Source organism: Microcaecilia unicolor, chromosome 1 (genome assembly GCF_901765095.1).
Source record: "Microcaecilia unicolor chromosome 1, aMicUni1.1, whole genome shotgun sequence".
Taxonomy (NCBI): Eukaryota; Metazoa; Chordata; class Amphibia; order Gymnophiona; family Siphonopidae; genus Microcaecilia; species Microcaecilia unicolor.
In genome coordinates this window covers 537,956,935-537,984,278 of record NC_044031.1, presented here as the reverse complement: position 1 = coordinate 537,984,278, position 27,344 = coordinate 537,956,935, and the positions used below count along the sequence as shown (strand labels likewise).

The 27,344-nt window shown below is 43.4% G+C and overlaps 1 protein-coding gene across 2 annotated transcripts in view; it reads left to right on the top strand.

The window, feature by feature from the left end:
• Window positions 1-289: 289 nt before the first annotated feature.
• RUNX1T1 (RUNX1 partner transcriptional co-repressor 1) overlaps window positions 290-27,344 on the top strand; it is a 423,772-nt gene continuing 396,717 nt past the window's right edge. For both annotated transcript variants that reach the window (XM_030216468.1, XM_030216459.1), the window contains exon 1: window positions 290-679. In XM_030216468.1, coding sequence (XP_030072328.1) covers window positions 652-679 — 28 coding nt within the window. In that variant the 5' untranslated portion in view covers window positions 290-651. The remainder of the gene's footprint in view (window positions 680-27,344) is intronic.

The following is a 27,344-nucleotide window of genomic DNA, read 5'->3' as shown; positions in this document are numbered from 1 at the left end:
AAAGAAAATAATCATAATAATAATAATAATAAAAGGAGCAGGCAAACCGACCAGGAGGGACTGTGCTTTGCCTATTGTTTAACATCTACTTGACCCCCTGTGACTTTCTCACGACACAGATGTCTGCTACCTCCATCACCTCCCACTGCTCTAAGCCCTCCCACCCTGCACCTGGGTAGCCCAGTCCCGCCGTCTGCTTGCAGTGCGCTGCTGTTTGACTTTTGAGAGAGGTGGCTCTGAGCACAGGGAGGAGGAGGAGGAGGAGGGGAGGGAGCGATCGGAGCCTCTGAGAAGGGGAAATCGTGCAGCACTTCCAGGAGAAAGCCTCATTTGGCTTCTCCATGACAGACCTCCGCCGGCTTTCCAAAGCAAGTCTCGCAGCCCTGTCGCCCGGCCACCAGTGACAGCTCGGGCTCCTGGCACCCCAAGGACCTTCCTGCTCGGGGCTGAGCTCCGATCTGAAGCTGCTTTTCCCCCATCCAAGGGGGAGAGACTCACCTATTTGGCACTTTCCGGGCGCGGATCGGCTGGACTGGCTGTAGGAGAGGAAGCTGCAGGGTGATCTGGCTTTCTGGCTCTGGCACTTTGGGTTGGATTCTGCCGCGCCGAGGACCAGGAACTTGTATTTTGGCACCTCGGAGCCCGTGGCGAATGGTGGGGATCTCAAGCCCCTTTCAGTGTGAGTACCGTCTTAACTGTTGTTGTTTTTCTTCCTCTTTTTTTTTGTGTGGCTGCAAACTCTCCGATCAGTGGGAGATGGAGGAGGGCTTCGGGGGTCGCTGCTTTCCAGAAATGAAGTGTGCGTGGGGGAGGGGTATTGCCTTTCCATTCCCCCCTTACTAAACAGGCTTGTGAGGCTGGGGGGGGGGGGGGGGGGGCAAAACACAGACTGTAAAGGGTTAAAATGGCAAGCTCGGGTATAAAGGTCACATGCCAATAATGTTATTCTACCCAGTTCGATTACCCTGAAGCATTTTATGATCCCTTTCAATTCTTGGAAACTCATCGTGAAGTGATCTAGCTTTCTACTGGGTATTTTTCTTTTCCTTCTGAGACTTTCATCAAACCCTAGAATCTCTCACAATGTTTGAACCCCCCCCCCCCCCCCTCCCCACAAACAGTATTTAGTCTATTGGTGACAGTTTGCCTCATTTTTATTCCTGTTGGTTAGATGTGCTTTTTTTTTTTAAGTGATAGGGCAGAGGAAAAGTTCCTTCCAGTTCTGTCTGTCACTGCTCAGTTCGAGGTTTGTGAATCAGGGCCTCTAAACAGAGGGGCTTGATTTAACTGAGAGAGGACAAGCTTATTTTGTTAGACGTTGTGTATATTTTCTTCCAATTCCATGACAAAGGAAACTTAAACAAACAAAAAAAAGGACCTTGAATTAAGGAGGTTCCCTTTCTCTCGTATTTGCTACATTTAGCTTTTAAAAAAAAAAAAAAAGCGATGCATTTGTTCTGAGGTTTGCAGTATTTAATCCTGTCGCCAAGGTGGCTTTCCATTTACATCTGGCCTGACCTTGTATCAGTGATAAGGTGAAGATAGCGCTTACTGGAGCCCCTGTCCTACCTTTTCCTTAGGGGGGTCTCGGCATCCCATCCACGGTTTCCTTGCAATTCAGTCAGATTTCCTTAGGAAATCCAGTTTGACAAAGCAACTTCCTAAAGCCAGGGTGAAGGCTGAGAAAAGTCCGGAGCACATTGGCTCGTTCATGCATGCGTTAGCTGGCCTAGTTGGTTAGGGGGGGGGGGGGTTATTTTTAATCTATATAGCTGCTGTTAAGTGTTTTGAAAAATCAATGAATCATTAAGAAACGCTTGAATACTTAGTAAAAAAAAATTTGGAGGGTTCAGTGTTTGGCTTACAGATCACAAATGCGATTACATACAGTGGTATTCTAGGTCTGTTACATGCCACTTAATTTTTCCTTTGGCACAGGCTGCTTGTCTCTCAGTATGTAATCCGATGAATAGCTAAATAACTTGTTTACTGTGAGCAAATATCTGATTATTACCCGGGTTTCCGTGCCAAGCTCACAGAACAATGCATGTGCAAAGCAACATTTAACCCACTAAAGATTAATAAGAACAGTGAAATATCCCAAAGTAGCAATTATCAAACGTGTATGATTTGGTCTTGCAGTGCATAATACTACTTCATTGTAATATAAGCAGGCAGTGTTTCAACCGGAATGCAGACTGTAGACTTTGAGTGTAGGCTGAAAGCCATCGTTTGCAATGCCTGCATTTCCCTATATCCTTTTCCCCCATTTCTTCTTCTAATTAATACCAAAACCAGTTGTTTCAGCACGGTTTTATTTGTTGACTGGCTGCAGAAGAGACAGAAGTTAAGAATATTGCTGGGGGTGGGGGGGAGTTTGTGTGGGTGAAGCTGGAGATACAGTAGCCCACCTGAGGTGCTCCCAGTCCGGGGGGTGGGGGGGGGGCTACTCAGCTGTCATGTCTAGTTTCACGTTGCCTGCAACAAACTTCAGCTGACAGGCATTCAATGCAAGCTAGTTTCATTCAGGCTCTAAACACTTCAGAGCAAAGAGTACTGGAAAAAAAAAAGTTTGCATTTTAAAGGAAAAACCGGGGGGGGGGGGGGGGGGGGAGGGGACCGCAATTGTCAATTTTATCTTTCAAATCCATTTGCCGAAGCCAATTACTATTAAATCTTTAGGTAATTGAAAAAGGGAGACATTAATGGATTATTCGGTGCTTCCAATTTTAATTAAAAAAAGCTTTTTTCTTTGCTCTGTGGGAACTTGTCATGTGTCACGATCAAAGATGCCTTATCAGCTGAAATATAAAAGGCGAACTTGCTGTTTTATAAAGGTTATTTCTCACGGTTTGGTTAAAAAAGCACACAGTTAATTCCTCGGTTTCTGTGGTTAGACTCTAGACGTGAATCTTGGAAATATTTGCTTAGCTATGTGCCTCCCTTCCGCCTCGCAGTTCCTACTTGGTTAAATTATTTAGGATTAAATTATGGCGCCTGCTGTGATCACAAAGTTCCCAGTTTCTGAAAGGTACACGCTGAGGTCTCTGCTTTTGTCATACAGCGGGATTTCATTCGTAGAATGAAAACCGTCCAAGATTTACTACAGGAGAAAAAAAGACTGGAACGTTTCAGCGTATTGTAACTACGATGTACTTATAGACAGGGGTCATAAATTTAAACGAACAAATACTAGAGCCTTTTTTTATTATATATTGTACCATCTTTCCCCTGCTGCTTCTTGTGGTTTATCACTGTGCATTTGCTAACTTTTTGAGAGAGAGAGAGAGAGAGAGAGAGAGAGAGAGAGAGAGACACACACACACACAAACATGTATAGATAGTTAAATACAGCCCTACACCCCGCCCCCTCCACACACACATACACACACACACCCCACAGGTATAGAAGTTCCCAGATAATGTTTAAAGAACAGTGGACATTTAATTAAAGCAAACATTAGTTCAGTTTAATGGAGGTAATTGTAAGTGATAAATGCAGCACGGTTTAGCTGTCTGTTTAGACAGAAGGAGCTACTTTGCACCATTTCCAGTAGCCATCTGTAGGAGAGATGAGTTTGCACCTGTCTGTCCAGGCTAATTATAGATGAGGGCCACAGAAATGAAATCCGAGATGATTTATTTTGCTACTGAATGGGTTGATTGCAAACCGTGTGTTATGTACAGAGATAGGTGGGGTTGGCTGGAGAGGGGATTGAATGGACCGATAGGGGCTGGGAGTACTGTGGATGCAGAAACCCTGCTGCACTTTGAAAGGTGCCTATCGTGTGATTCTCCAAAACATTTCCCACGACATTGCTTCCCCTCCTCCTCCCGTCTAGCCAATAAACTCTGGGCTTGTTCACAAGATCAACTTTTCTTTAGCGATTCCACTGGCATTTCTTTGATTTTTTTTCCCTCCCTTGTGGAATAGTCAGTGGCCCTTGACGTGAGTTAACATGAGATGATTCCATTTCTTGAAGAGAAAAAAAGAAATAAATAAATAAAAACCATGTTTTCTGATCTCTGTGCCCAAAACCCAGTACGAAGTTCACCATGCACAACAAAGGTCACAAGGATTTTTACAACATCTGTTTATAATCATTATGCACATAATTAAGACAATTACAAATGAAATAATGCCAAGCTTAGCGATGAACTATCATGCCTTAATGGTCTTATGTTGGATTCTCGCCTCATAGCACACTAAAATTCGCATGTTCGGTGCAAGAAAAACGTCTTCCTTGACGTCTGAACTTCTCTGCCTGGGAGCAGATGGATCCCTTACTCTCTAGTATGATAACCCAGGCATTTAAGAGAGAGCTGAAATCAGGGTTTCCAGCCAGCTGTAGCGTAACGGAGCACAGTGCCTGTCATACAATCGTGGTGTGGTCGAACATTTTCTACTGTAATCTCTCTTAAGTTGTGATTTATAACAATATACTAGATCCCCCGTCACAGGCAGCTTTGCCTAATTTTCTGTATAGATTTCCGCAGCTTTAACCGTGTTAGTGAACAGCTGGCTGAAATATTTTAACTTAATGTCACATTCCCTACGTTTAGACTAAGGCAATGACCTGTTAACATGTCTTAAGGAAATCCAGCCTTGTTTCAAATTGTAGAGATTTTTTTTTTTTCGGAGCAGGCTCGGGAAGTCTTGTTTCAGGGCAAAGTTCTTTCAAATATGTGCCCGGAAGTTTGTCCGGGGTATATGGCTTCGGTTTTTGCAAAAGTGAAAATGGCCAATGCCACCTTTAAGCATTAAAGATCATCATAGTTTGATATGAGTTATGCTGACATTCTCAGCAAATTTTTGCCTTTCATTTTGGGGGACCACTGATTGCTGTGAAAGAGAAAATCTAGTGGTAGGAGAGAGAGTGTTAAGAAACGAACAAATAATCTTTTGTTGTGAGGCATCAGTACTGGAAAGATAGATTCAGATAATCTGCATATATGTATAGAGACAGTTTCAAACAATAAATTGATACTACTTTTGTCTCATGGATATGGAGACGTTTTGTTATTACCTCAGTGGTAAATCGGTCAGGCTCCTTTTTTTATCTCGATTCAGTGCAGTGACCAGATTTTCCCACACAGCCTCTTCCTTTATCCACGTTATGCTTTTCAGTTTGGTTGTGTCACCCTCATTGTATTGCCTTTCTGGTGAAAACCGCTACATTTTCCATGAGTGCTGGGGAGGCAGTTGGCCTTCTCAGGTGTTAACTACACTTTATAATGGAAAAGCCTCTTCCTACTGTATTTTTAAATATATATATTTGACGGCAATAAGTGAAAAGTAACTAATGGCTTAGATGTTTTCAGGTACCCACCTTTCATATCATTTTGCTTGCTGGGAGAGTTATTTCAACAATAATTTTCCTCCTAGTGTCAAGCAAAGGTTACCTTGTAAAGACTCTAGTAAGCTAGTTGGATTTTCAGGATAGCCATGATGAATATGCATGAGATCAGTTTGCATATACTGAGTCTCTAGGGCATGCATTTTAATCTGGTGCATATCGCAGATATCCTGAAAACCAGACTGTCTATGAGGTCCCCAGCATAGGTTTAGGAAGTCCTATTTAAAGTGGCTTCAAAAGGTGATGCCATTGTAGTTGTGGCCTGTGTTTCTTCAATCATCTATATGAAATAAATATTAACCTACCTCCCCTATGCTGGTAACCATCCCCCCCCCCCCCACTAATTTATAATAAAAAAAACCCCAACCAACATTATGACAGATTGGTATTACAATTAGGCCGCAGCTCCCTTTTTAATGTTTCATCATTTATATGCAACAGTGTTTTACTGGAGCCAAAAATAAAGATAATATCACCACCCCCACCCCCACTGCTAGCCATGGCAGCTAAGTGGCTCTCAATTACTGCCCCGCCTTAACAGCTAGGGCTAAAAAGATAACATGGGACTCCATGCAAAATTAACATCCAGGTCACCTGACCCACTTAGAAACTTGCGCTCACAGTATTACTCGCAGCTCCTGGCTCATCCCTTCTGAGACAGTACGCTGTAGCTCGGGTAACAGCGAGCTGTGACACAGAAAAGAAACTGCAATGACAGAACATCAGCTGCCCCAGAAGAACAAGAAAATGTAAATGAGGGTGGGAGGGTAGGTAAGCCACCTCCTAGAAGAAGGGAGAAAAGGACCTGCTACTCTGAAGGGCTCCAATAAGTAACTCAGTGCAAAGCCCACCCACTACCCTTTGGAGGGGGCAATTAAATCTCACGAATTGAGTGGGGTTTGCCTTTAAATTGAAAAAGGCGATGTGGCTCACCCACCCTGCTCTCCCTACTACTACTACTACTACTATTTAGCATTTCTATAGCGCTACAAGGCGTACACAGCACTGCACCAAACATAGAAGAAAGACAGTCCCTGCTCAAAAGCTTACAATCTAATAGACAAAAAATAAAGTAAGCAAATCAAATCAATTAATGTGTACAGGAAGGAGGAGAGGAGGGTAGATGGAGGCGAGTGGTTACGAGTCAAAAGCAATGTTAAAGAGGTGGGCTTTCAGTCTAGATTTAAAGGTGGCCAAGGATGGGCAAGACGTAGGGGCTCAGGAAGTTTATTCCAGGCGTAGGGTGCAGCGAGACAGAAGGCGCGAAGTCTGGAGTTGGCAGTAGTGGAGAAGGGAACAGATAGAAGGATTTATCCATGGAGCGGAGTGCACGGAAGGGGTGTAGGGAAGGACAAGTGTGGAGAGATACTGGGGAGCAGCAGAGTGAGTACATTTATAGGTTGGTCGAAGAAGTTTGAACAGGATGCGAAAACGGATAGGGAGCCAGTGAAGCGACTTGAGGAGAGGGGTAGTATGAGTAAAGCGACCCTGGCGGAAGACGAGACGGGCAGCAGAGTTTTGAACCGATTGGAGAGGGGAGAGGTGTGACTAAGTGGGAGGCCAGCAAGAAGCAGATTGCAGTAGTCTAAACGAGAGGTGACAAGGGTGTGGATGAGGGTTTTGGTAGAGTGCTCGGAAAGAAAGGGGCGGATTTTACGGATGTTGTAAAGAAAGAAAAGACAGGTCTTGGTAATCTGCTGGATATGAGCAGAGAAGGAGAGAGAAGAGTCAAAGATGACCCGAAGGTTTCGAGCTGAGGAGACAGGGAGAATGAGAGAGCCATCAACAGAAATAGAAAAGGGGGGAGGGGGGAGGTGGGTTTGGGGGGAAAAATGAGAAGCTTGGTTTTGGTCCCTCTTCCCCTCCCCTCCCCCTTCCACTCCCCCTCCCCCTCCCTCTCCCTCACCCTTTCCCCCTCCCCTAGCTTCTGGAAGGCCGCAGAATCCCCTAGAGCAAGCCTACCTCAGAAGTGACTTGCCCCTCCAGGGATTAACCTGGCTCTCAAGACCAGCTCTCATTCCTATTGCCAGATAGATGTAAAAATTATTGCAAAATGTGATCTTGTTTCATTATTAACCAGATAAATTCTTCAGATGACATCTAGCTTGCACCCAAGCACTCCCTGGCAGAAAGCAGGCCTAACCAGGTAGCTACTGGGGGTTAAATGCGGGTTATACATGCCCAGCAATGCAGAGAGGGATTGAGCACAGGTGTTAACTCCAGTGGAATACATGGCTGCACATTGCATCAAAACGAACGCTCACAAGGCCACTGAGTATTCTGCAACAATGCAGAAAGATAAACAGGAGCTTTTGATGCGCAGTTACAGAAAGAATTTTTTTTCGCCGGGTCCAGGGCATCATACAAGGGTTCGCGGAGATGATTTCATGCCAGTTTTTGAGTTTGAACTGCCAGTTTTGTCTCCTCTTGTAATCAGACAGAAGCTCCTACAAGGTTCAAAGGCAGGCAGGAGGTAACAGACATGTGCGTGTGTCTGAACAAAACTGAAAGTGAACACGCTCATCAGTGCCTGATTTTTCTGCACCTAAATATGAGCCTCACAAAAATGTTATATGTGAACAATTTTTGCTAGGCTGATAGTGCAGGACAGACACAGATGTATGCTGATACTTTACATTTTGATCGGGCATGTGCACAAAAGCCATGATTACACATGTGTCTGGCATTCTCCCTCCCCCTTTACCTGCACGTTTTCTGTGTATAAAATTTGCATACCATCAGCTATTTGCATGGAGTAGAGCTACACTCACTGTAGAAACCACTTGCTCTCCTTTCTGCATCGACCCCCCTTGAGCCTTTCCAGAGTCCAGACAGTCTAGTTATTCATTACTCATCATTGAATTTTTGCCCTACTGTGTATGAGATGTAGAGATGGGAGATTTTGATTTGTGTTTCAATCACCCCTAAAATGTAGTACTTTTTGAACATTTGGGTGATGAGACTATGGGGCTGATGCAGAAATATACCGTGAGTCAAAACGTACAGCAGCTGCAGGTGTATGCACTCGTTATTGGCTGCACAATGCAGACGGGTTGAGCTCCAGGAGTTAACTCAGGCAGTAGACAATGGGTGCACACTGCATTACAATGCATGGTAATGAGGACATTATCATCTGCAATGCACATAAGGAAACAGTGGCTTTTAACATGTGCACAATGCAATACATTTTCACCAGGTCAGGGTGGCATAGAAGTGTTGGTTGAGAGGGCTTACTGCCAGTTCAGGGGTTTAATAACAGTTTTTTTGTTTTGTTTTGTTTTTTTGTGACCAGAACACGTACCTGCACTTTTAAAAGACAGGAGGTAACAGCTCATATGATGTGCACATCTGCTGGCTGTTCTGTGAATCAAATCAGTGTAGCAAAAATTGTAATTACCAGAAATTTTGGGGAGGCTAATATTTATGTACTGAAAACAGGTGCAGATTTTTTTTTTTTGCTGGCACTTTTGCTTTGTTTGGACACTGAACAGTGAGCCACCCTCACTGCAGAACTTTGTATAAGCATAGTGTCTGAGGTTTTGCACTCAGGAAATTAGCATTCATTCGCTTACTGCACCATGCGATTTTAATTCTGTGGTCAAATCTGCTCGCTAGCTTCAGCATCGGCCCCTATGCTGGAGACAGGTGTGCCTCATCTACTCTTTTCCTTGCTCTGGAAAATATGGCCTTATTGAGACTCCTGCCTGTGTTTGGGCAACAGTTCTCTCCCGAAGTCACTAGAAGCTATCCAAGCCCATCCCCCCCCCCCCCCCCCCCCTCTAGGTGTCAAGTCTGCTGAACGGTGTGATAGCTCACGTTATCTAGGTGTACACCTTGGACCAAGTGGTTCCAAGACAGGAGACAGAATGGATGAATGACCACGCCTCAGTCTCTCTCGGCAGGTGTTTCAGTCGATTCTCTGTATCCTACCTCCAGATTTTACTTCAGAGAATCAGCTGCTAAGAAGCTCTCTCTCCCCCCCCCCCCCCCCCTCCCTTCCCCGGAAAGACATCTGGGCCTGGCTGATACTGTAATCACCCGGCGGCACATTGCGCCCCTCCCCTCTCCATTGCCATCCAGAGACAAGCTTTTGCCTTCAGATAAGCTGAATTGGGGCTTGAAAGAATACAAAGAGCTGCTTAGCCGCCAGAAGGTAATCTCTAGTGCCAGAGAGGACTTTTCTCCCCCCCCCCCCCATAAAACATTCAGAAGTTGCCAGCACCCAAGTGAAGCTGTGAGCTGCTATCTACCCACTCGTCTCACCAGTTAGAGTATTTGCATACATGATTAGCCCTGAAAAAGCAAGAAAGAAGCAGGAGAAAAAAAAAAAAAAACCACTCTGAAAGAGAGGGGGGGAGGGGAAATCTCAGCCTTTTGTTGAGAGTTAGGCATCACTCCTGGCCTTGACTCTATCTGCCATCACCTTAGCTATTCAATCAGGACTTGGAAAGGTGAGATTACCTCGGCCCTTATCTCTGCTAGCTTCACTTTGCCTGTCTGGCTTAGGGAAAGGCGATAATAAAAGGAACAATGGCTTATTTATGGACAGGACTTGAAAAAAACCATTAGATTAGGGAAGAAAATAAGCATCATAACGACTTGATTAGCTGTTTTTATTAGGTGAGAATGGGGAGAAAATAGGCTGTGTTCAGGGAGAGGCTTCTGATTTGATTCCTGCAAAAGCTAAATGGTTTATCTTCTTCGCCTCACATGCACACAGGGTGGAAGGAAGCCTTTCTCGCAGGAAGAGAGCAGTTTCTGTACGCACTGATAATTCGGCTGTGCTGGAGCTGAGGAACACCAAGAGACTGAAATAACATTTGTGGTTTTGATTTTTTTTTCCCCCCCTGCTAAAACACAATGCTTTTTTGGCATATGTAAGTGTCTTCATCCGAAAGACACTTCCCTGATTTGAAAAGACATTAATTTATGGAGTGATCTGAAATGTTCGATAGAACAGATTTTTTTTTTTAGGTGTTTGTTTTCTTAACTCAGTAGCTGTTTTATTTTTTTTTTCTGTAAAGTACATTTAATGAGGGTACGCCTGTAAAATCAAATCTGTTGCTATCATGGCAGTGGTTTTCAATTTTAAAGCTGATGACACAAATAGACTTGCCTAACATAAAAAGATATGCTCTGGTCTTACCTTTTTAGCATTGTTAAGCCAGGAGTAAACTGTTTGCACTGTACATGTGTGCCAATACAGATATGATCTGGTTACTAAAAGCCTAATTAAAATTTGTTTAAAGCTGGGGTTATGTATCCTCCCTGACAGCACACGATCAATAGGGCAAGACAATACAGCCCCATTATTTTGCTTCCATTGAATGAATCTATTGACATTTCAGGTTTGTGATTGCCTCAGTGAGCTTGATGAAACACTGAAAATCACAGTCCAGTTGGCCCAGGTGGCACATTATATTACTGTATGCCATCTCTGCCTTTCCTTACTTTACACTGTAGCAGAATAGTAATGGGGGGAGGGAAACAGGGGGGCCCTTTTAGTAAGCAGTGTAAGCATCTATGCATGCCCAACATGTGCCAAAATTGCGTTTGCACCTGGCTACTGCGTGGCTCTTGCGGTAATTTCATTTTGGTGCTTGCCCAATATGCGTGGCCAAAAAATAATTTTGGATGTGCGTATCGGACATGTGCCAAGTGGCACATGTAGGTCATTACCACCCGGTTACCGTGTGAGATTTTTACCGCTAGGTCAATGGCTGGTGGTAAGGTGGCAGGACCCCCAATGGACACAGAGCAATTTTGATTTTGCCGCACGTCCATTTTCGACCAAAAATACAAGGCTCTTTTTACAGGCGCGCTAAAAATGGATCAGTGAGGGCCCAACACCCGCGCCTACACTACCGCAAGCCCATTTTTTTCAGCTCACCTTAGTAAAGGACCCCAGAATGATTTTGGGTAAGTTGGAGCTCTATAAATGACGCATAGCAGGTCTTGCAAACATCTTTAATGTTACTTTGCACTTTGAAGAGGAGGAAAAGAGCCCCCTTTTTCATTTATTGATATTGGAACAGAAGTACATTTCATGGTTATGACCTTGTGAAAAGACTAGAATGAAATCTATTGCATAAATACATTTGTATCATAAAGTGGGGATTTCATGATTTGCTACGCGTCATCCTATGTAATCTGAATGAATAGTTTACAAGGGAATTTACCCAGGTGAAATGGCCCTGATTGAAAATTGCTCCTCCCCCAGCACAGCTAATAGCCGTTGGAATTTTGGATTTGACTAGCTTTCTGAACTATGGCCCCGATGCTCAGAAGCAAAAGCGGTCGCTAGAGGCCATTACCACGGACTAGTGTCCATATTTGCTAGCGCTGAATGCTCGGAGGGTTCTAGTGTGGGAACGAGTGTGTCAAAGGCTAGCGCAAATAGCATGCAAATCACATTTAAATTAGGCCATTTGCGATTCGCCCCAATGCTCAAAGAACAGCACCCTTAACAAGGGCGCCCTCACTGCCGACAGACTAACGCCAGCTGGCGTTAGGGTGCTGGAAGAGAGGATTCCTTGCAAAGAAAGCTGAGGTATAAGCAAGGAAATCTGGATGGAATGATTTATGTGGTGGCTTTTTTGAGACAAGGATTGGCTATAACATTCCTGGGCACAACAAGGTTTGACTGTAAAAGTCCCTGGGCACAGCAGCTTCTCAGCTACCGTTTATTTTTCTTTCTCACCTCCCCCCCCCACACCTTTTTTTGTCACACCAAAGAGCAATGGAAATAAATAAATAATACTGAAAGTGATCAGCCCAGCGGAACAATGAAAACTCCCCGGCAGTCAGTGCTTTGAAACCCTTTCCTCTACGTAGCAAGAGTACCTGAGACCCGGCAAGTGTGTGGGAGCCTCTGCCTTAAAAAAAATTAGCCTGGCAACCGACATATCTTCCTCCTCTTTCTTCCCTTACACTGTGGCGTTCTGGCATGCGCTCAACAGCTGTGCTTAATGAACCATCCTCCTGCCAACTCCCTAATGACCAATGGTATGAGCATGCCTATATTTGCATCTCATTAGCATTGAGCAGCACAGAGTTGTTCTTCTGTGTTGTTCCTACGCTATTTTGGAGCATCCGCCTCTATTAGCTGCATTCAACGGATTCCTGTGGGTGTGTTTAGGTGATGGAGGAGGGGTGAGAAAACATGTACATTTTCGGTTTCTGCATGTGTGTGTGCTGTTTTGTGTCTGTCTCCTCTCCACTACCTGACTGAGAGCAGATCCAAAGTACTCAAGGGGCAGATGCAAAGGCAGTGTAAATGGCCTGCATTGCATTGCTCGCCTTTGAAATGTTTCTGAAAGTACTTCCAACATTTGCCATAATGCCGAGCATTCATTGCACACATTCAGTTCCGCAGTGCATCTTAAAAATATTTAGAGGCTCTTTTTACTAAACTGTAATGCTGCAAACCTATGAGTCCTTTTATAAGGTGCGCTAATGATTAGGTGATCATTATGGAGCCCTTTTACTAAGCCACATAAGCATCTATGCGTGCCCAACCCCATGCCAATTCTGAGTTACCGCCCGGCTACCGCATGGCCCATGCAGTAATTTCATTTTTGGCACGCGTCCGATACGCCTGTTCAAAATATTTTATTTTCTGGCATGCGGGTGGTAATCAGCATTTGGGTGCGCACAGACCACTACCGCCCAGTTACCATGTGAGTCTTTACAGCTAAGTCAATGACTGGCGGTAGGTCTCAGACCCAAAATGGATGCATGCCAATTTTCATTTTGCCACACGTCCATTTTGTCAAAATTTAAAAAGGACATTTTTTTTTGTTACAAGTGTGCTAAAAAATGATTCTGCTTGCGCCCAAATACGCGCCTACACTACCACAGGCCATTTTTTCAGCGCACTTAGTAAAAGGACTCCTTTATTCCTTTCTCAATATACTATAACTCACCCAGCGCTAGTTATCCTTTTTAACACACCTCAGTACCACAGTCAGCATTCAAACTGCTTTGTTGGTAAGACCTCAGTCAGTAGCAACTCGTTTCACAAGAGCTAGTCAGTTCTTGACTCACTTGCTTCTTTATCGGTCATTAATTACTTTAATGAATCAACAAGAACTCTTTTTATCAGTACTCCATATTTTTTCTATGTTTTGATTTATCCTTTTTCAATATGTTGATTTTGTATAAAAATCATCTCCCTTTTATCAATAGTACAGCGTACTTAATGTGATTAGTACTCCTGGGACCGCTCGCCAACATGCGTCAATATTTCGCATATAACTGCCACAAAAAGAGAGGGAATACAGCATACAAGAACAACCAACGCAAACAAACAAAGCAAACACTGGGCCTTCAGGATTGAGAAAAATGTAGTCCTTTATTTATGATGAAGACCCGACACGGGCCGTATTTCGGCGTACAACGCCTGCATCAGGGGTCAAAAGCTCCTATAGGTCAGCTTATGGACTAGTGAACAAGGATGTAAAATAAAGAATCAGGGTAACAACTCGTCTGTAAAACGCCAGATTGTTTATTTTACATCCTTGTTCATTAGTCCAAAAGCTGACCTATAGGAGCTTTTTGACCCCTGATGCAGGCGTTGGTACGCCGAAATATGGCCCGTGTCGGGTCTTCATCATAAATAAAGGACTACATTTTTCTCAATCCTGAAGGCCCAGTGTTTGCTTTGTTTGTTTGCTTGCATATTACTGCATCAGGGTTCAGTCCGTACTATGAGACGTGGCTGATGTATTTATTATATTCCTATGGGCATCTTATTTAGCATGCACTACTACTACTACTTAACATTTCTAAAGCGCTACTAGGGTTACGCAGCACTGTACAGCACTAATTGTTAATGGCACCTAAGGGGGTCTTTTATTAAAGCTTAGCTCAAGTTATTACAGCAAGGCCCATTTTATTCCTATGGACCCCTGCTGCAGATAACTCGAGCTAAGCTTTAGTAATAGACCCCATTAATCTGTTAGTGTACCTTAGTAAAAGGACCCTGCAAAAAAATTGAGTACTGTGGTATATACTACAGTGTTACGTGTCGTTTTCGAATGTGTGCAAGCTAACCGAGTGCTACGTTTTTTTTAGGGAGTGTGTCAGGGGTGGAGCGTGGGCATACCTCTGCTAGCCCAATCTACATTACCACATGCCACCTGGTTAGCACACGGATAATGCCGAAGTCCTTGTTGTCTACAAATAAGATCCTGTAAGTGTTCCCGCAGTAAGTTTTTAAAACAGCCGTGCACTAATGGCAACATTAATGCCGGCCATTAATGCAAAAAATAGAAAGTCAAGGTTTTTACGGCTGCAGTAAAAATAGTTGTAGTGCATGGGAAAGACCTGTGTAAGTGTGTAGTAAGACATGTTTTGTTTCGTTTTAATCACTGCTTAGTAAAGGGTCCCTTAATGTGAGTAAAATTGATTTGCATGTGTTAGAAAGTTCTGGTGGGCATGAAAAAAGTCTTAGTAAATGAATGTGTAAAGTAAACAGCCCCCCCCCCCCCCCCCCCCCCCACCCCCCCCCCCCCCCCCCCCCCCCCCCCCCCCCCCCCCCCCCCCCCCCCCCCCCCCCCCCCCCCCCCCCCCCCCCCCCCCCCCCCCCCCCCCCCCCCCCCCCCCCCCCCCCCCCCCCCCCCCCCCCCCCCCCCCCCCCCCCCCCCCCCCCCCCGGAGAATAAAAAACCTGAAAAAATAAAAAAAAATGACTTTTTCCCTATGCATAGCCCTATTTTAAACTTCATGGGCCATTTGAAAATTGCCACCAATTAGGGTTTATTTACCTTGTCAGACACAGGGACTCCTGATTGTAAGGCAGATTGGCACCAGTGTGCATCAAGGCAAAAGAATTAACCCCAGAGATGTTTACAATGAAAGGGCATTTTATTCTTAAGCAGCACTCTTTAAAAGGAGCTGGGTCTGATACTGGTGCTATTTATAGTTCTGGCGCTGGTCTTAACTCTGAAGATTAAAGATCGGTGGGAAAAGGCCTTTTTCCCACCAATACCCAACCCAGCAAGAAAATGTGCCCCGGTATGGACAGCTTTGCATAATACTGTCAACTTTGACAAATAAAAGGGGTTTCAAAGCTGAAGTATTTTGTTTTCAAAAACCTTGCATCTAGATTCCCTCCCACTGTTCAGCAGCACTAATAGCGGAGGTAGGCTGCTTTAAAAAATATAATATTACACTGCCTGCTTGTTTCATCTGTCTTTGTTTTCATGTTACAATCAAGGTACATCTGGAAATCACACTTCAGTGCTATTTGTCGCCTTCTCTAAATTAAAATGCATTTAAAGTGGCAACCACGTTAACACACTTGTAAATTAACTGTCATTTTCTGCCCTGTGTAGTATATTTAGGGGTTCATTTTCAAAAGAGAAAAACCTGAAAATGGCATGAAGTAGCATTTGGATGTTTTTATCCGAAAAACGTCCAAATCATGATTTCAAAATTCAGGTTTGAGATATTTTTCTCTGTAGTGCATGCGAATCACAAGGGGGCGTGTTGCGGGTGGGATTTGGGCAGTCCCAAAACGTGGATGTTTTTCAGCCATAGCAAAAACACCTAGGCTAAAAGTTAGATGTTTTGGCCTAGACCTGTTTCAATCAGGACTAAAAGGCAGATGCATCAAGCAAACGTTAAAAAAATCTAAATCGTTAAAGTCCCTACACATTTTTAAAAAACGAAGAATGCACCAAAACACAAGTCACGCATGGTCGGATCGGTATTGAAAAGTACAGTGTATCAAAGAATCATAATACACGTTGGTAATCGGCCCCTAAATCATGCGCAGAGCAGCCAAGCGTTATGTTAGCTGCTCTGCGCATGCCACAAACAGTCAAAACACAAGCACATGGCTCCCAAATCAAAACAAAAATAAAAAAAGGGTCGGGAGGGGGCAAAGGCGCTCGTCAGGAGCGCCCTGTATGGCCGTCCTTGCCCCCCCCCCCCGCCTGAGGTCGCCATTCCCCCCCCCCCGCTTCCCCTGCATTATAAATTAAAAAGCAAAACATACCGTTAGCAGCCCCGGCCCCCCTCCCTTCCTCACTACTCTGTCTCCCTCAGCTCCGCCTACGACATCCTCCGCCCTGTGCCCCACCCCCTCTTGGGGTCGTCGCCGCCTTTCCCCCCCTCCACCGGGCCCCCTCCCTCTTACCGAGCCCGTGCAGCACCTCTCTCCTCTGTCTGAAGGCTCTGCACGTGCAAGAAGAAAAGCTGATGCCTGCCTTCGCCCAGCTTCGGTCGCGCGTCTCTCTCCTCCTGGGCCCGCCCCTTCTGATTCTTTTTTGATTTTTGTTGGGTAAGGCTCAAACATGCTCTGGATACGCAAACACTACATTGATGCGGTTTATGACACGTTTCCTTTAAGCTTAAACAGCTCTTTTGGACATATGTAATGCTACGTCCTTTTGACCAATCACAGCGCTTTTAGCTCTGCTAATGCGCTGGTATTGGCTCACAGTTTGTTTGTTTTTTCACTTTACGATTTTTCCTGGCACAGAGCTGTCCTAACAAGAGGTACAGACCTCCCGTTAGATTTCCTGCCTTTTTCCTGCGTAAAGGCAATCGGAAAAGGTTAGTGCATCTCGTTTCAATGGGGTTTGTACACAAATTGCTCATCTGCATTCCGTTTTGTTAGCTGCTAGCTTCCTCGGTAAAAGCCCTTTGATGCATGCAACGGATCAAAATTTCCTTGTTGGGGGTCATTAAAGGCTCATTAAGGTTTAGTGCATCTGCCTCTAAGTCACAAAAAGGTGCCCTAAATGACCAGATGACCACTGACTCCCTCCCACCCCTACCCTTTCCAAATATGTGAAGGAACCAGTACATACCTTAGATTTTTTTCCCCAAAAAATGGTCCTTAAAGATAGGTGCACTGAGTACAAAAACATCCAGCAAATAGTCACTTTCGAAACAAAATGTTGGACATCTTTCTGGTTTGAAAATAGTCATGTTCGCTACTGGAGTTTTGGACTTTTTCCCCAAAAAGTCTAGAATCAGATTCAGATATCATATTGAAAATGTCCCTCTTAAGGAAACAAATATGTGGATTTTATGAGGTACTGGATTGTATTTGTGGTTTTCTATAAAATAAGCTTAATGTACTGAAGGATTTATCACAGTTTGGGGGAGAATATTTATTTATTTGCTGCATTTGTATCCCACATTTTCTCACCTATTTGCAGGCTCAATGTGGCTTACATTTTGCCGCAATGGCCTTCACCATATTGGACTAAATTCTATAAATGGTGCCTAAAAATCGGCCCTGAAAAAATAACGCTTAGTGCCGACAGCCATGACTACATTTAGGCGCGAACATTTACATTAATGAAATTTTAGGGCTCTGTTTACTAAGCCACGCACGCTAAACGCTAGAGTTGCCCCTGTGTTCCTATGGGTGACTTAGCATTTAATGTGTGCAAATCATTAGCATGCGCTAAAAACGCTAATGTGCTCTTAGTAAACAGGGCCCTAAACGGAAATCCCCACACCTAAATTAGGCACAGATCCCCTTTTTTTCTAGAACAATGTCCACAAATAAAAGGAACATCCCTGATCTGCTCATGACCCTCCCATCGTCAAGCCCCCTTTTGGAACCCATGCGGAAAATTTACCTGTGTAATTGTTAATTAATGCAACTTAGCACCGATAAATTTATTTGTTAGGCCCATATATTGGTGCTAATTGGCTCATTATTCAATTAAGTTGCGTGCGCCCAGATTTGCATGCAAAACTCATAGCGCCATTTATAAAATTGAGAGGATATTGTCCTTTCATTTGTGTTATGTTTACGTTTTAGATTCTTGATATACCATCTTAAGCGTTTACATATTGCATACAGATACAGTAGGTATATTAACTTCTGGGTCTGATATACAAAGCAGCATTGCAGATTTTTTGTTATAAGTGCCCCTTTTTCATCTGTATCTTAAACAAAAAAAATGAGTGAGCCATGCTGTTGATTCCTTATTTAAAATACCCTGTGAAAGCTATCCCAGTGGAGACTGAAACCAGCCAAGCATCAGTCAAAAGCCTGGGGGGAGAAAAAATATAAGCAAATGAAAATATGATCAGAGTCAAAAAGGAAAGCACCCGCCAGTAATTCAACACAGTTTTGAAAAATAAGTTTAATGAACAGATATGTTAAAACTGTACCCAGTGAATGGGTCGTGCATGTACCAATCTCTATCTTTAAGCGAAATGCTGCTGCCCTCAAACATAATAAGGAGAAGCGGATCGTGCCTTGGTAGCTTTTTTCAGGAAAATGCTAGGTTTCTGTTTGATCAGCAGGTGCTGTGGAGATGAAAGCCATGTGTAAATTTTCAGCAGGCCACGAGTGTCAATTCAGAAAAGGAAAGTGATAACAGAAAATGTAATCACTTTCCCTTTTTTCAATTTGTGCAGGATTGGAGGGAGCTGTTTTGTTAAACTGCCGCATCTGCTCCAATATGAATATTGAGCTACTTCCACTAAAAATAACAGCCTATAATTTGGAAGCGCTGCAGTCTTTTGTTAATGCGAGTGCTTTATTTTATTTATTTATACAAAAAGAAAAAAAATCAATTCTCTGTTCTGGAAGCCCTCTTGCTTGATGTGCATCTTGGTTTCTGGCATTTTAATCTCCTGTAGATAAAATGGCATCATATAATTAGAATGTTATCTGGCTTTATATGCAGTGGGCATTGACAGTCAAAAGTAGCTTTATTGCTGTGGTGAATAAGACTTCCTAGGTCACATTTTAAATCAATTGTCAGTCTGCTGGAGGTTTTGCCTGTACTAAGCTGTTTGCTGGTTTTCTTTAAATAAATGGGATTTCTTTATTTTTTTTATATTTGGTTGGACTGTTCTAATGCTCCCTTTTGATTATCCCACGGTGTGTAAAATACATCTCACGTTCTTAAAGACGAGAGGTGAGTTAGGACAACTGATTCGCCCAACATGATATGTTCGTAAAGATATTCTGTAATGGGGATCTGCTCTCCTCACTCGCCTGTTGTCCTGATTTTTCTATTTGAAGTCTTATTTTTGTGAAATTATTTCACTGCTGTTTCTATAAATCCAATTTTTTTAACAAATCAATGACATTTGTATTCTGTCAGAATGCATTTTTTATATGTAAAAAAAATGATTGAATTATTCCAACCGTGCTTGTACAGAAGATCATTAGCCCGCATTGTGCTCTTAATCAAATATGTTTTTGTTTATGGACATGGAATACGTTAGGGGAAATCGGTAGATATTTTAGCAGTGACATTTCTTTGAAAACTTTTCTGTTCCTTTTTCAATAGTCAAAGGTAACAGATTTTGTGTAAGAAAAAGACAGCGAACACCAGCACATTTTGCTCCACCCACAGTGAAATAAGGAGATGAATGTAATATTTCCGTTTATTTAGGACAGATTACCTATCCAGGCAGGCTCTACTTATCTGTAGGCCACTGTAACAGTTGCACAGTTTTTACAGCAAGGTTCCTTGCTTTAAACCATTTTTACAGCTGGAGCGTCTGAGTTTGAAAGAAGTTGTTGCAGTGATGTGACTATGGTTTCTTTATTTATATTTAGCCCATACCCTTTTTAGTGGCAGCTCAAGGTGAGTTATATTCAGGTCTACTAGGTATTTCTCTGTCCCCAGAAGGTTTAAAATCTTAAGCTTGTACCTGAGACAGTGAAAGGTTAAGTGACTCCCCTGAGATCACAAGAAGCAGCAGCAGCAGGATTTGAACAAGGCTTCCCTGGTTGTCAGCCCAGTGCTTTAACCACTAGGCTATGGTTACAGAGTTACACTGCTTCAGAGCTTGGGTTATGACCCAAGACCTTTGCCAGTAGACCTTACACTGAACTCTACAATAATGCTGCCTCGTGATCTTGAAGAAATATCTGTTTGAGAAACCTAATGAACTGAGAATAACATCTAATACTGTATGTATGGCATAATATTCCTTTGTGTGTGATACTCTTCTTCAGGGCTTAATTTGTAGACAAAAAAAAGTGGAAGGGGCAGGCCAGTAAGCGAGGGGCTGGGAGCAGGGTGGCTGTTTTCTGCTGGGTTCCAGGCTCACCCCTCTTCGCTGCAAGGTGTATAGAGCACAACACCCCCTGCTGCTCTGGCGCTAGAAAAGACATGACAGAACTGTATTCCAAACCATTTCCCCAGAAATTAAATCCTACCCTTCTTATAGTGTTTATTTAAAAGTGCTTTCATAAATACAGTGAGACATCCAGACAGACTGTGAAGTCACTACTGTTATTAGTAGGAAGGAAGGCAGCCGTTATTCAATTGCACTTGTTCATAACCATCTGCATCCTAGTAGGAATGAGGGGAAAACACAATGAAAAAAGCTAAGTTTAAGATTAATTGACTCTCTCTCAAGTCATATTAGGCTAGATTCTATATATGGCGCCTGAAAATTAAATGCATTAAAAAAATATGCCTAGGCGTAATCTCAGTGCCTTGATTTTACAAAATAGGCTTAAATTTATGTGTGGTATATAGAATTATGATGAGCGCCTCTCCATGCAGCCAAATTTGGTTATGGCCATCTATGCCATGTTGTACTTGGCGTAAATCCAGATGCCTAAATTAGGTGCACAGTGGGTGTATTCTATAACAACACACATTGGGCCCTTTTATCAAGCTGCGTAAGCATCTAAGCGCACCCAATGTGCACCAAAATGGAGTTACTGCATGACTACCACATGGCTCTTGTGGTAATTTCATTTTTGGTGCATGTCCGATACGCGCGTCCGAAAAATACTTTTTATTTTCGGACATGCACCAAGTGGCATTTGACGTGCATAGGTCATTACCGCCCGGTTACCATGTGAGTTTTTACTGCTAGGTCAATGGCTGTCAGTAAGGTCTCAGACCCAAAATGGATGCGTGGCAATTTTGATTTTACCACACATCAATTTTTGGCAAAAAATTTATAAAAGGCTTTTTTTACAGGCGTGCTGAAAAATGGATTGGCGCACACCCCAAACCCTCATGTACACTACTTCAAGCCATTTTTCAGTGCGTCTTTGTAAAAGGACCCCATAGATTTAGAAATGCCCATGCCCCTCCCATGGCCATGCCCCCTTTTCAACTGACTTAGAATTTACACACACCATGTTACAGAACACGCTTAGCGAGTTATGTACGTAAATCTTAATGCCAATTAGTGCTGATAATTGCTTGTTAACATCCAATTAACAGCACTGATTAGCTAGTTAATCAATTTAGTTACATGTATCATTGTAGCGTACGCTTAGATTTCCACACGGAAATTAAGGTGCGATATATAGAATCCGGCATAGTGTGCCAAAACGTTGTTGGTGGATAGAAGCCAGGGATTCCAGGTCTCAAATCCTGTACCACATAGATTATCTAGTAATTCCAGTACGACACCCCTCAAATTCTCCGCCATTTTGGAAGACATTTTCTAAGGGCAAATGATGAAACATCAACTGGATATCTTGAAGCAGACCCAATTCTCTGCAGCAGTACATAGTGTAATGGAATTTTTTAAAGTTCTAATTGACATTTATTGCTACCAAAACAGTAGGAAACTGTACAGTGTTGCATAATTTGAGGATGAGAGGATGTGATGACTAAAGTAAACATGTTCCAGGAGGTTGCAGCAGGTCTTAAACACAAAGGATAAGTAGGGTAGGTAAGAATAGTAAAGAAGACACGTGGCGGGGGGGGGGGGGGATTCTATATGGGGCACCCAAAATTAGGTGCAGAGATGATGTGTGAAAAGTGTGAACTCCATAAAGGTAGTTCCATGCCGATCACTCATTATAGAATACTAGTGTAAGTCATCTTGATGGCCAACTTTAGACATGAGCATTTATTCCTGACAAAGGCTAGTGTAAACATTTAGGTGTGGAAAAGCTTCACGCCTAAATCCTGGGAACGCTCATGGCCCACCCCTTTTAGATTTGCATGCAAGATGAATTAGGTGCACAGGTTATAGAATAGGGGTGCAGAGCAGATATGCACGTAACCAGTAATTAGTGCCAATTTAGTGATTGTGAAGGAGTAGCCTAATAGTTAATGTGGCAGGCTTTGATCCTGGCAACCTGGCTTCAATTCCCACTGCAGCTCCTCGTGACCTTGGGAAAGTCGCTTAACCCTCCATTGCCCCAGGTACAAAAAAAACTTAGATTGTGAGCCCCCTAGGGACAGAGAAAGTACCTGTATATAATGTGTGTACAGCGCTGCATACGTCTAGTAGCGCTATAGAAATGATTAGTAGTAATCATTATTGTTAGCACCAATTTAGTCAATTGTTTTATGCGCATGTCCAGGGGCAAACTCACCATTGGAACAATAGGGCAGTGCCCGAGGGCCCACAGCAGTAAGGGGGAGGTCTGATCTCCCCTAGCTTCCATCTAATTTAATCCCTTCCGATAGGTACCCAGATCGCTGTCAGTCTGCCCCTGCGCATGTCTGAGATCCACATCCAGTATTATGTGTCTTACTTTGGGCGACCTACACAGATTTGGGGGGGAGTTAGTGGAGGTGGGGGTTCTGAGCATAAACAAGAGATAGAGACAGTTCTACGTGCATTAGGGACTAGATTAATAAATCCACACGGAGCGCATTTCTATCAGTGGTGTTCTGTGTTTCGTGCTGCTTATAGAATAGCACTTAGAACCCATTTCTACACCAAGGATTTACACCAAATGAAACCTGATGTAAATCCTGGCATGTAAGTTAGGCGCAAATCCTCGGTATTCAGTAATGCTGTGTGCATCTTTAGTGAACGCCCCTGACCCACCCATGCCACTCCCATGGCCACACCCCCTTTTGAGTTAAGCACTATAAGATTTGCATGTGGATCTTTATAGAATAGTACTTAGCAAGATGCACTCACAAATCCAAATTGTTGCCAATTAATACCAATAATTGATAGTACCTAATTATTGCTGCTAATTAGCACATTAGCCAATTTAGTTGCAAGTGCATCTCAGGGTAGTGTACAATTTTGCTTGTGTACATTTTTGCACCATCTATAGAATTCGGGGGTAGATGTCCTTTTGTTACGTAACAGGGCCGGCGGGAGGGGCGGGGGGTGGGCAAGATTTCCCTCGGCCAGGCCTCCCTTAGAGGCCGGGGAGGAACAGATACAGGATTCTAAATTCTGGTCCCTGGTTTGACTGGCCTAAATGGGTGCACCTAACTTTTAGGCACAAGAATGTCACGTGAGCATTTTCTATAAACTACGCTTAACTTTAGGTGTAGTTGTAAACCCCACTAACTGCATGGTTTTATAGTGCCAATGTTTAAGGTGCCATATATAGAATTTTCCCCTGTATGTGTAATTAGCAGAAGTTACACATGTATTCTGTGCATTTTGCTAAGCATACATGCAGCTGTCACCACTCACACCTGTAATTGTTGATTATGCAAAACTGCATGTCCAAGGTGCCAGGGTCCAAAGCTCTAATTAATTTTTTTCAAGTTTTTTTTGTTTTTACACCAGAGAGGTGAGCACAATCCCCCCTCAATCACTCCTCCAAATCCCAGGTCCAGGTAAGCAGTGAGTTAACCAGGGCTGTAGCCAAACCTTGCGGTTGGAGGAGGCCAGAGTCCTAGGGGGGGGGGCACATTTTGGTCTGCTGCCCTGCCGCCCCCTCACCACTGTCCACCCCTCTGCCCTGCCACTCCCCTCCCACTGCTGCTGCAAATACCTTGGCTGGTGTGGGGTCCCCAACCCCTGCCAGCAAAACCAGGGGCCCAAAGGAAATTTGGGGGGCCCAGACCCCTTGGCCCCACATAGCTACGCCACTGGAGTTAACCATTATGCATTAGGGATATGCATCCATTAGCTCACACGCAGTTCATTAGTGCACCCTAGGCAATGTAGTGCCTGCTTATTTGATTTAGGTGCCTGTTTTTTTTAGAAGTGCTATTTGGGTTTTAAATGTGCATAAACCAACATGCAGATGTTTGTTGGATAAACATTTAAAACCCAGTTTTACAAAACTGGGATACAATATCTAAAAACTGTAAAACGTAGAATAGGCAAGGGTGTTTTGAGTGGGCCTAAAAGAAAAAATGTGTATTCCCCATTTCAGAAGGGGAATGCACATCTATGTCCAAAACGCTTGATGTGGGGATTAACACCTGCTACCCAGGACGTCTGGGTTTCAGAAAAGTGATCCCATTGAGTTGCACAACACTGAAGGGTTAGGGGAGGTTAGTGGAGGAGTGGCCTAGTGGTTAGGGTGGTGGACTTTGGTCCTGAGGAACTGGGTTTGATTCCCACTTCAGGCACAGGCAGCTCCTTGTGACTCTGGGCAAGTTGCTTAACCCTCCATTGCCCCATGTAAGCCGCATTGAGCCTGCCATGAGTGGGAAAGCGCAGGGTACAAATGTAACAAAAAAAAAAAATATCCACTGTGATTGATGTATCTCCACCCCACCACACCGAAAGCAAAGCTGGCAAGGGATACTGGGCTCTGTGACAGCTTCAGGAAAAATAAACATTTATGTTGCCAAAATGGCTAACGTAAACCTGTGCTAGTTTTGGCCCACTGATATTTTTGACATTTGTGTTTCTAAAATGGATGCTTCTGCCACACGTAACCAGCACATAAAGGTCCATGTATTTTTAGAACAGGTTCTACACTGGCATACCCTCTCTAAAATTTTAAATGTCCTGACCTGGACCTCTCAATTCTGATTAGTATGTCCTTTCCTAAAATGTCACTCTTAACATGCATGAACCTACAGATTAAAACATGATAAGTCAATTAAAGTATGTAAAAAAATTTTTAAAGTTAGCACGAATGTCTGAAACAAAACAGAACAAAAGTCTTAAATTGACCTAAAAATGAACCAAAGGGGTCAATATTCAAAACCGATTTAACTGGGCAGGAGAAGCTTCTGCGGGGTTAAATCGCCTGCGCAGGGCTATTGACTGATATTCAGCAGCTCTTACCTGGATAGTGCTAAATATCAGCACTAAGGAATCCTTTTACGAAGCTGCAGTAAAATGGGCCCTGGTAGCGGCGGGGGCCATTTTTCCCGCAGTGGGTAAAAAAAAACCCTAAAAAAATGTCCATGCGGTAAGATTATTCTTACTGCATGGCCATGCAGCAGGGAGGTGGTGGTAAGGGCTCCTGTGGTAACCCAGCAGTAACCAGGCAACACTGATTACCGCTGGGCGAGCTCTGCAGTAAAAAGTACAAAAATAATTTTCATTGCACCAGAAATGGTGTGCGCTTGAGGTAGAACTACCGCCAGAGGCTGCATTGGGCCGGTGGTGGTTCTAGGTTGCCACACGGCAACCCTTTAGTAAAAGGGCCCCTAGCAGCCTAAGTGGGTTAAGTGGGTGGTCCATGGTCAGGGCAGAGTTGGTGCAGAGTTGACAATCGGTTAAGCGTCAATATTCAGCCTTTACCAGGTGCGGTAGCCAGCCAAACAGGACCACATAAACAGTATTAACTTAACCTCTTAAGGCTGAATGTTGGCACTTAACTGGTTAAGTGACGTTCATTAGCACATACCCGGATTTTCAATGCCAGTGTCCAGATATGGTCCAGCAGTGACAATCCAGCCATAAAGCTGGTGTTTGGCACAAAACTCACTGACTACCACCAGATAAATATTACTCCCAATATTTTTTTCATTCACTTCAATATTACGTGTGATTCAGAGCAGATGCAAATGTCAACAGTGATTTTTTTAAAAATATACACGTTCGCATATTACAAAGTAGATTTATTTCAGATTTCTGACTTTATGTCTAGATATTCAGACTTTTACTCTGTTTGTTTCAGATATTCGTTAAAATGTTTTGTTTTGTTTTTAACACACATCCAAGTTATTTAACATAGACTTTACACGTTAATTCAATTTTGAACGCACTGAGGGGCTGCCATTACGACATGTTATTCTACCCTTAACTCGTGCTATTTTAGCACAGGTTCCATAGAGATCTAGTTATAATAACCCCCCTCACCACACACACACCACACACACATACACACACACACACACCCCTAAATATTTTAAAAGACATGTGTGCTAATGAAACCAATCCTTACAAAATGTACAAAATGGAATCAATGTTACTTTTCAAGGTTCATCCAAACCATACTCCTTTCAATTCTCTCTGTGCATTGATTTGCATGTGTAAATAGCAGCTTTACTAAAACCACTGCTTACATGGGCTAATGCATTTGATATACTGCTTTTCTGTGGTCCAAGCAAGGTGGTGCCCAGGGTCACAGAGAGCTGCATTGGGAATTTGAACCTGGCCACCCTCCACTGCATGCAAATCTCTCTCATGAATATTCATTGTGAATATCCCGAAAACCTGACTGGCTGGCATGCCTCCAGGAGCAGGTTTGGAAACCACTGCATTAGGCTTTCTCTACTCCTTCACAGGTATGCCCACGTCCATGTGTAAATCAGACATGCACATGGCACCTAATTCGTATAATATCACTTCCATAGTGATAATATTTAGAAGCAAAAAGACATGCAGATAGAAAATGCTCTGGAAAGAGAGCGATTGCATTTCAATAAACAGTCAAATGACCCAAACCCTCTAAAGTAGTATGACTGGCCAGTCTGAGCAGTGTAGTTTTAGCTGTATCTAGGTCAGAATCTGTAGGTGGTTTTTAAACACCTCTCTGTGGCATTAGGTGTTAAGAACTATTTGCATAAGTGCCCACCATTATCACCCACCATGCTTTGTTTGTCATTCACACTATTTGAAGAACTGCAGCTACAGTTCAGTTTGACTGATGAGAACCAGGAACTTGAAACTTCATCTCTTCCCTAGGTGGTGGTTGAAATGTCATGTTCCAATTCACTAGGTCAAAAGAGCTTTTTTTCCCCCCACAATGGTCTCTTGCCTGGCTACCCTGCTGTTTCTTGTGAGCATAATTCCCCAACCTACCTGGTGGCAGCAGGAATTAAGCTGCTGTTTCATAAGTGACAGGCTTGAATATTAAGTAAAACAAAAGCTTTTCATTCTAAAGAGGGCTTAATATCTTGTGCAA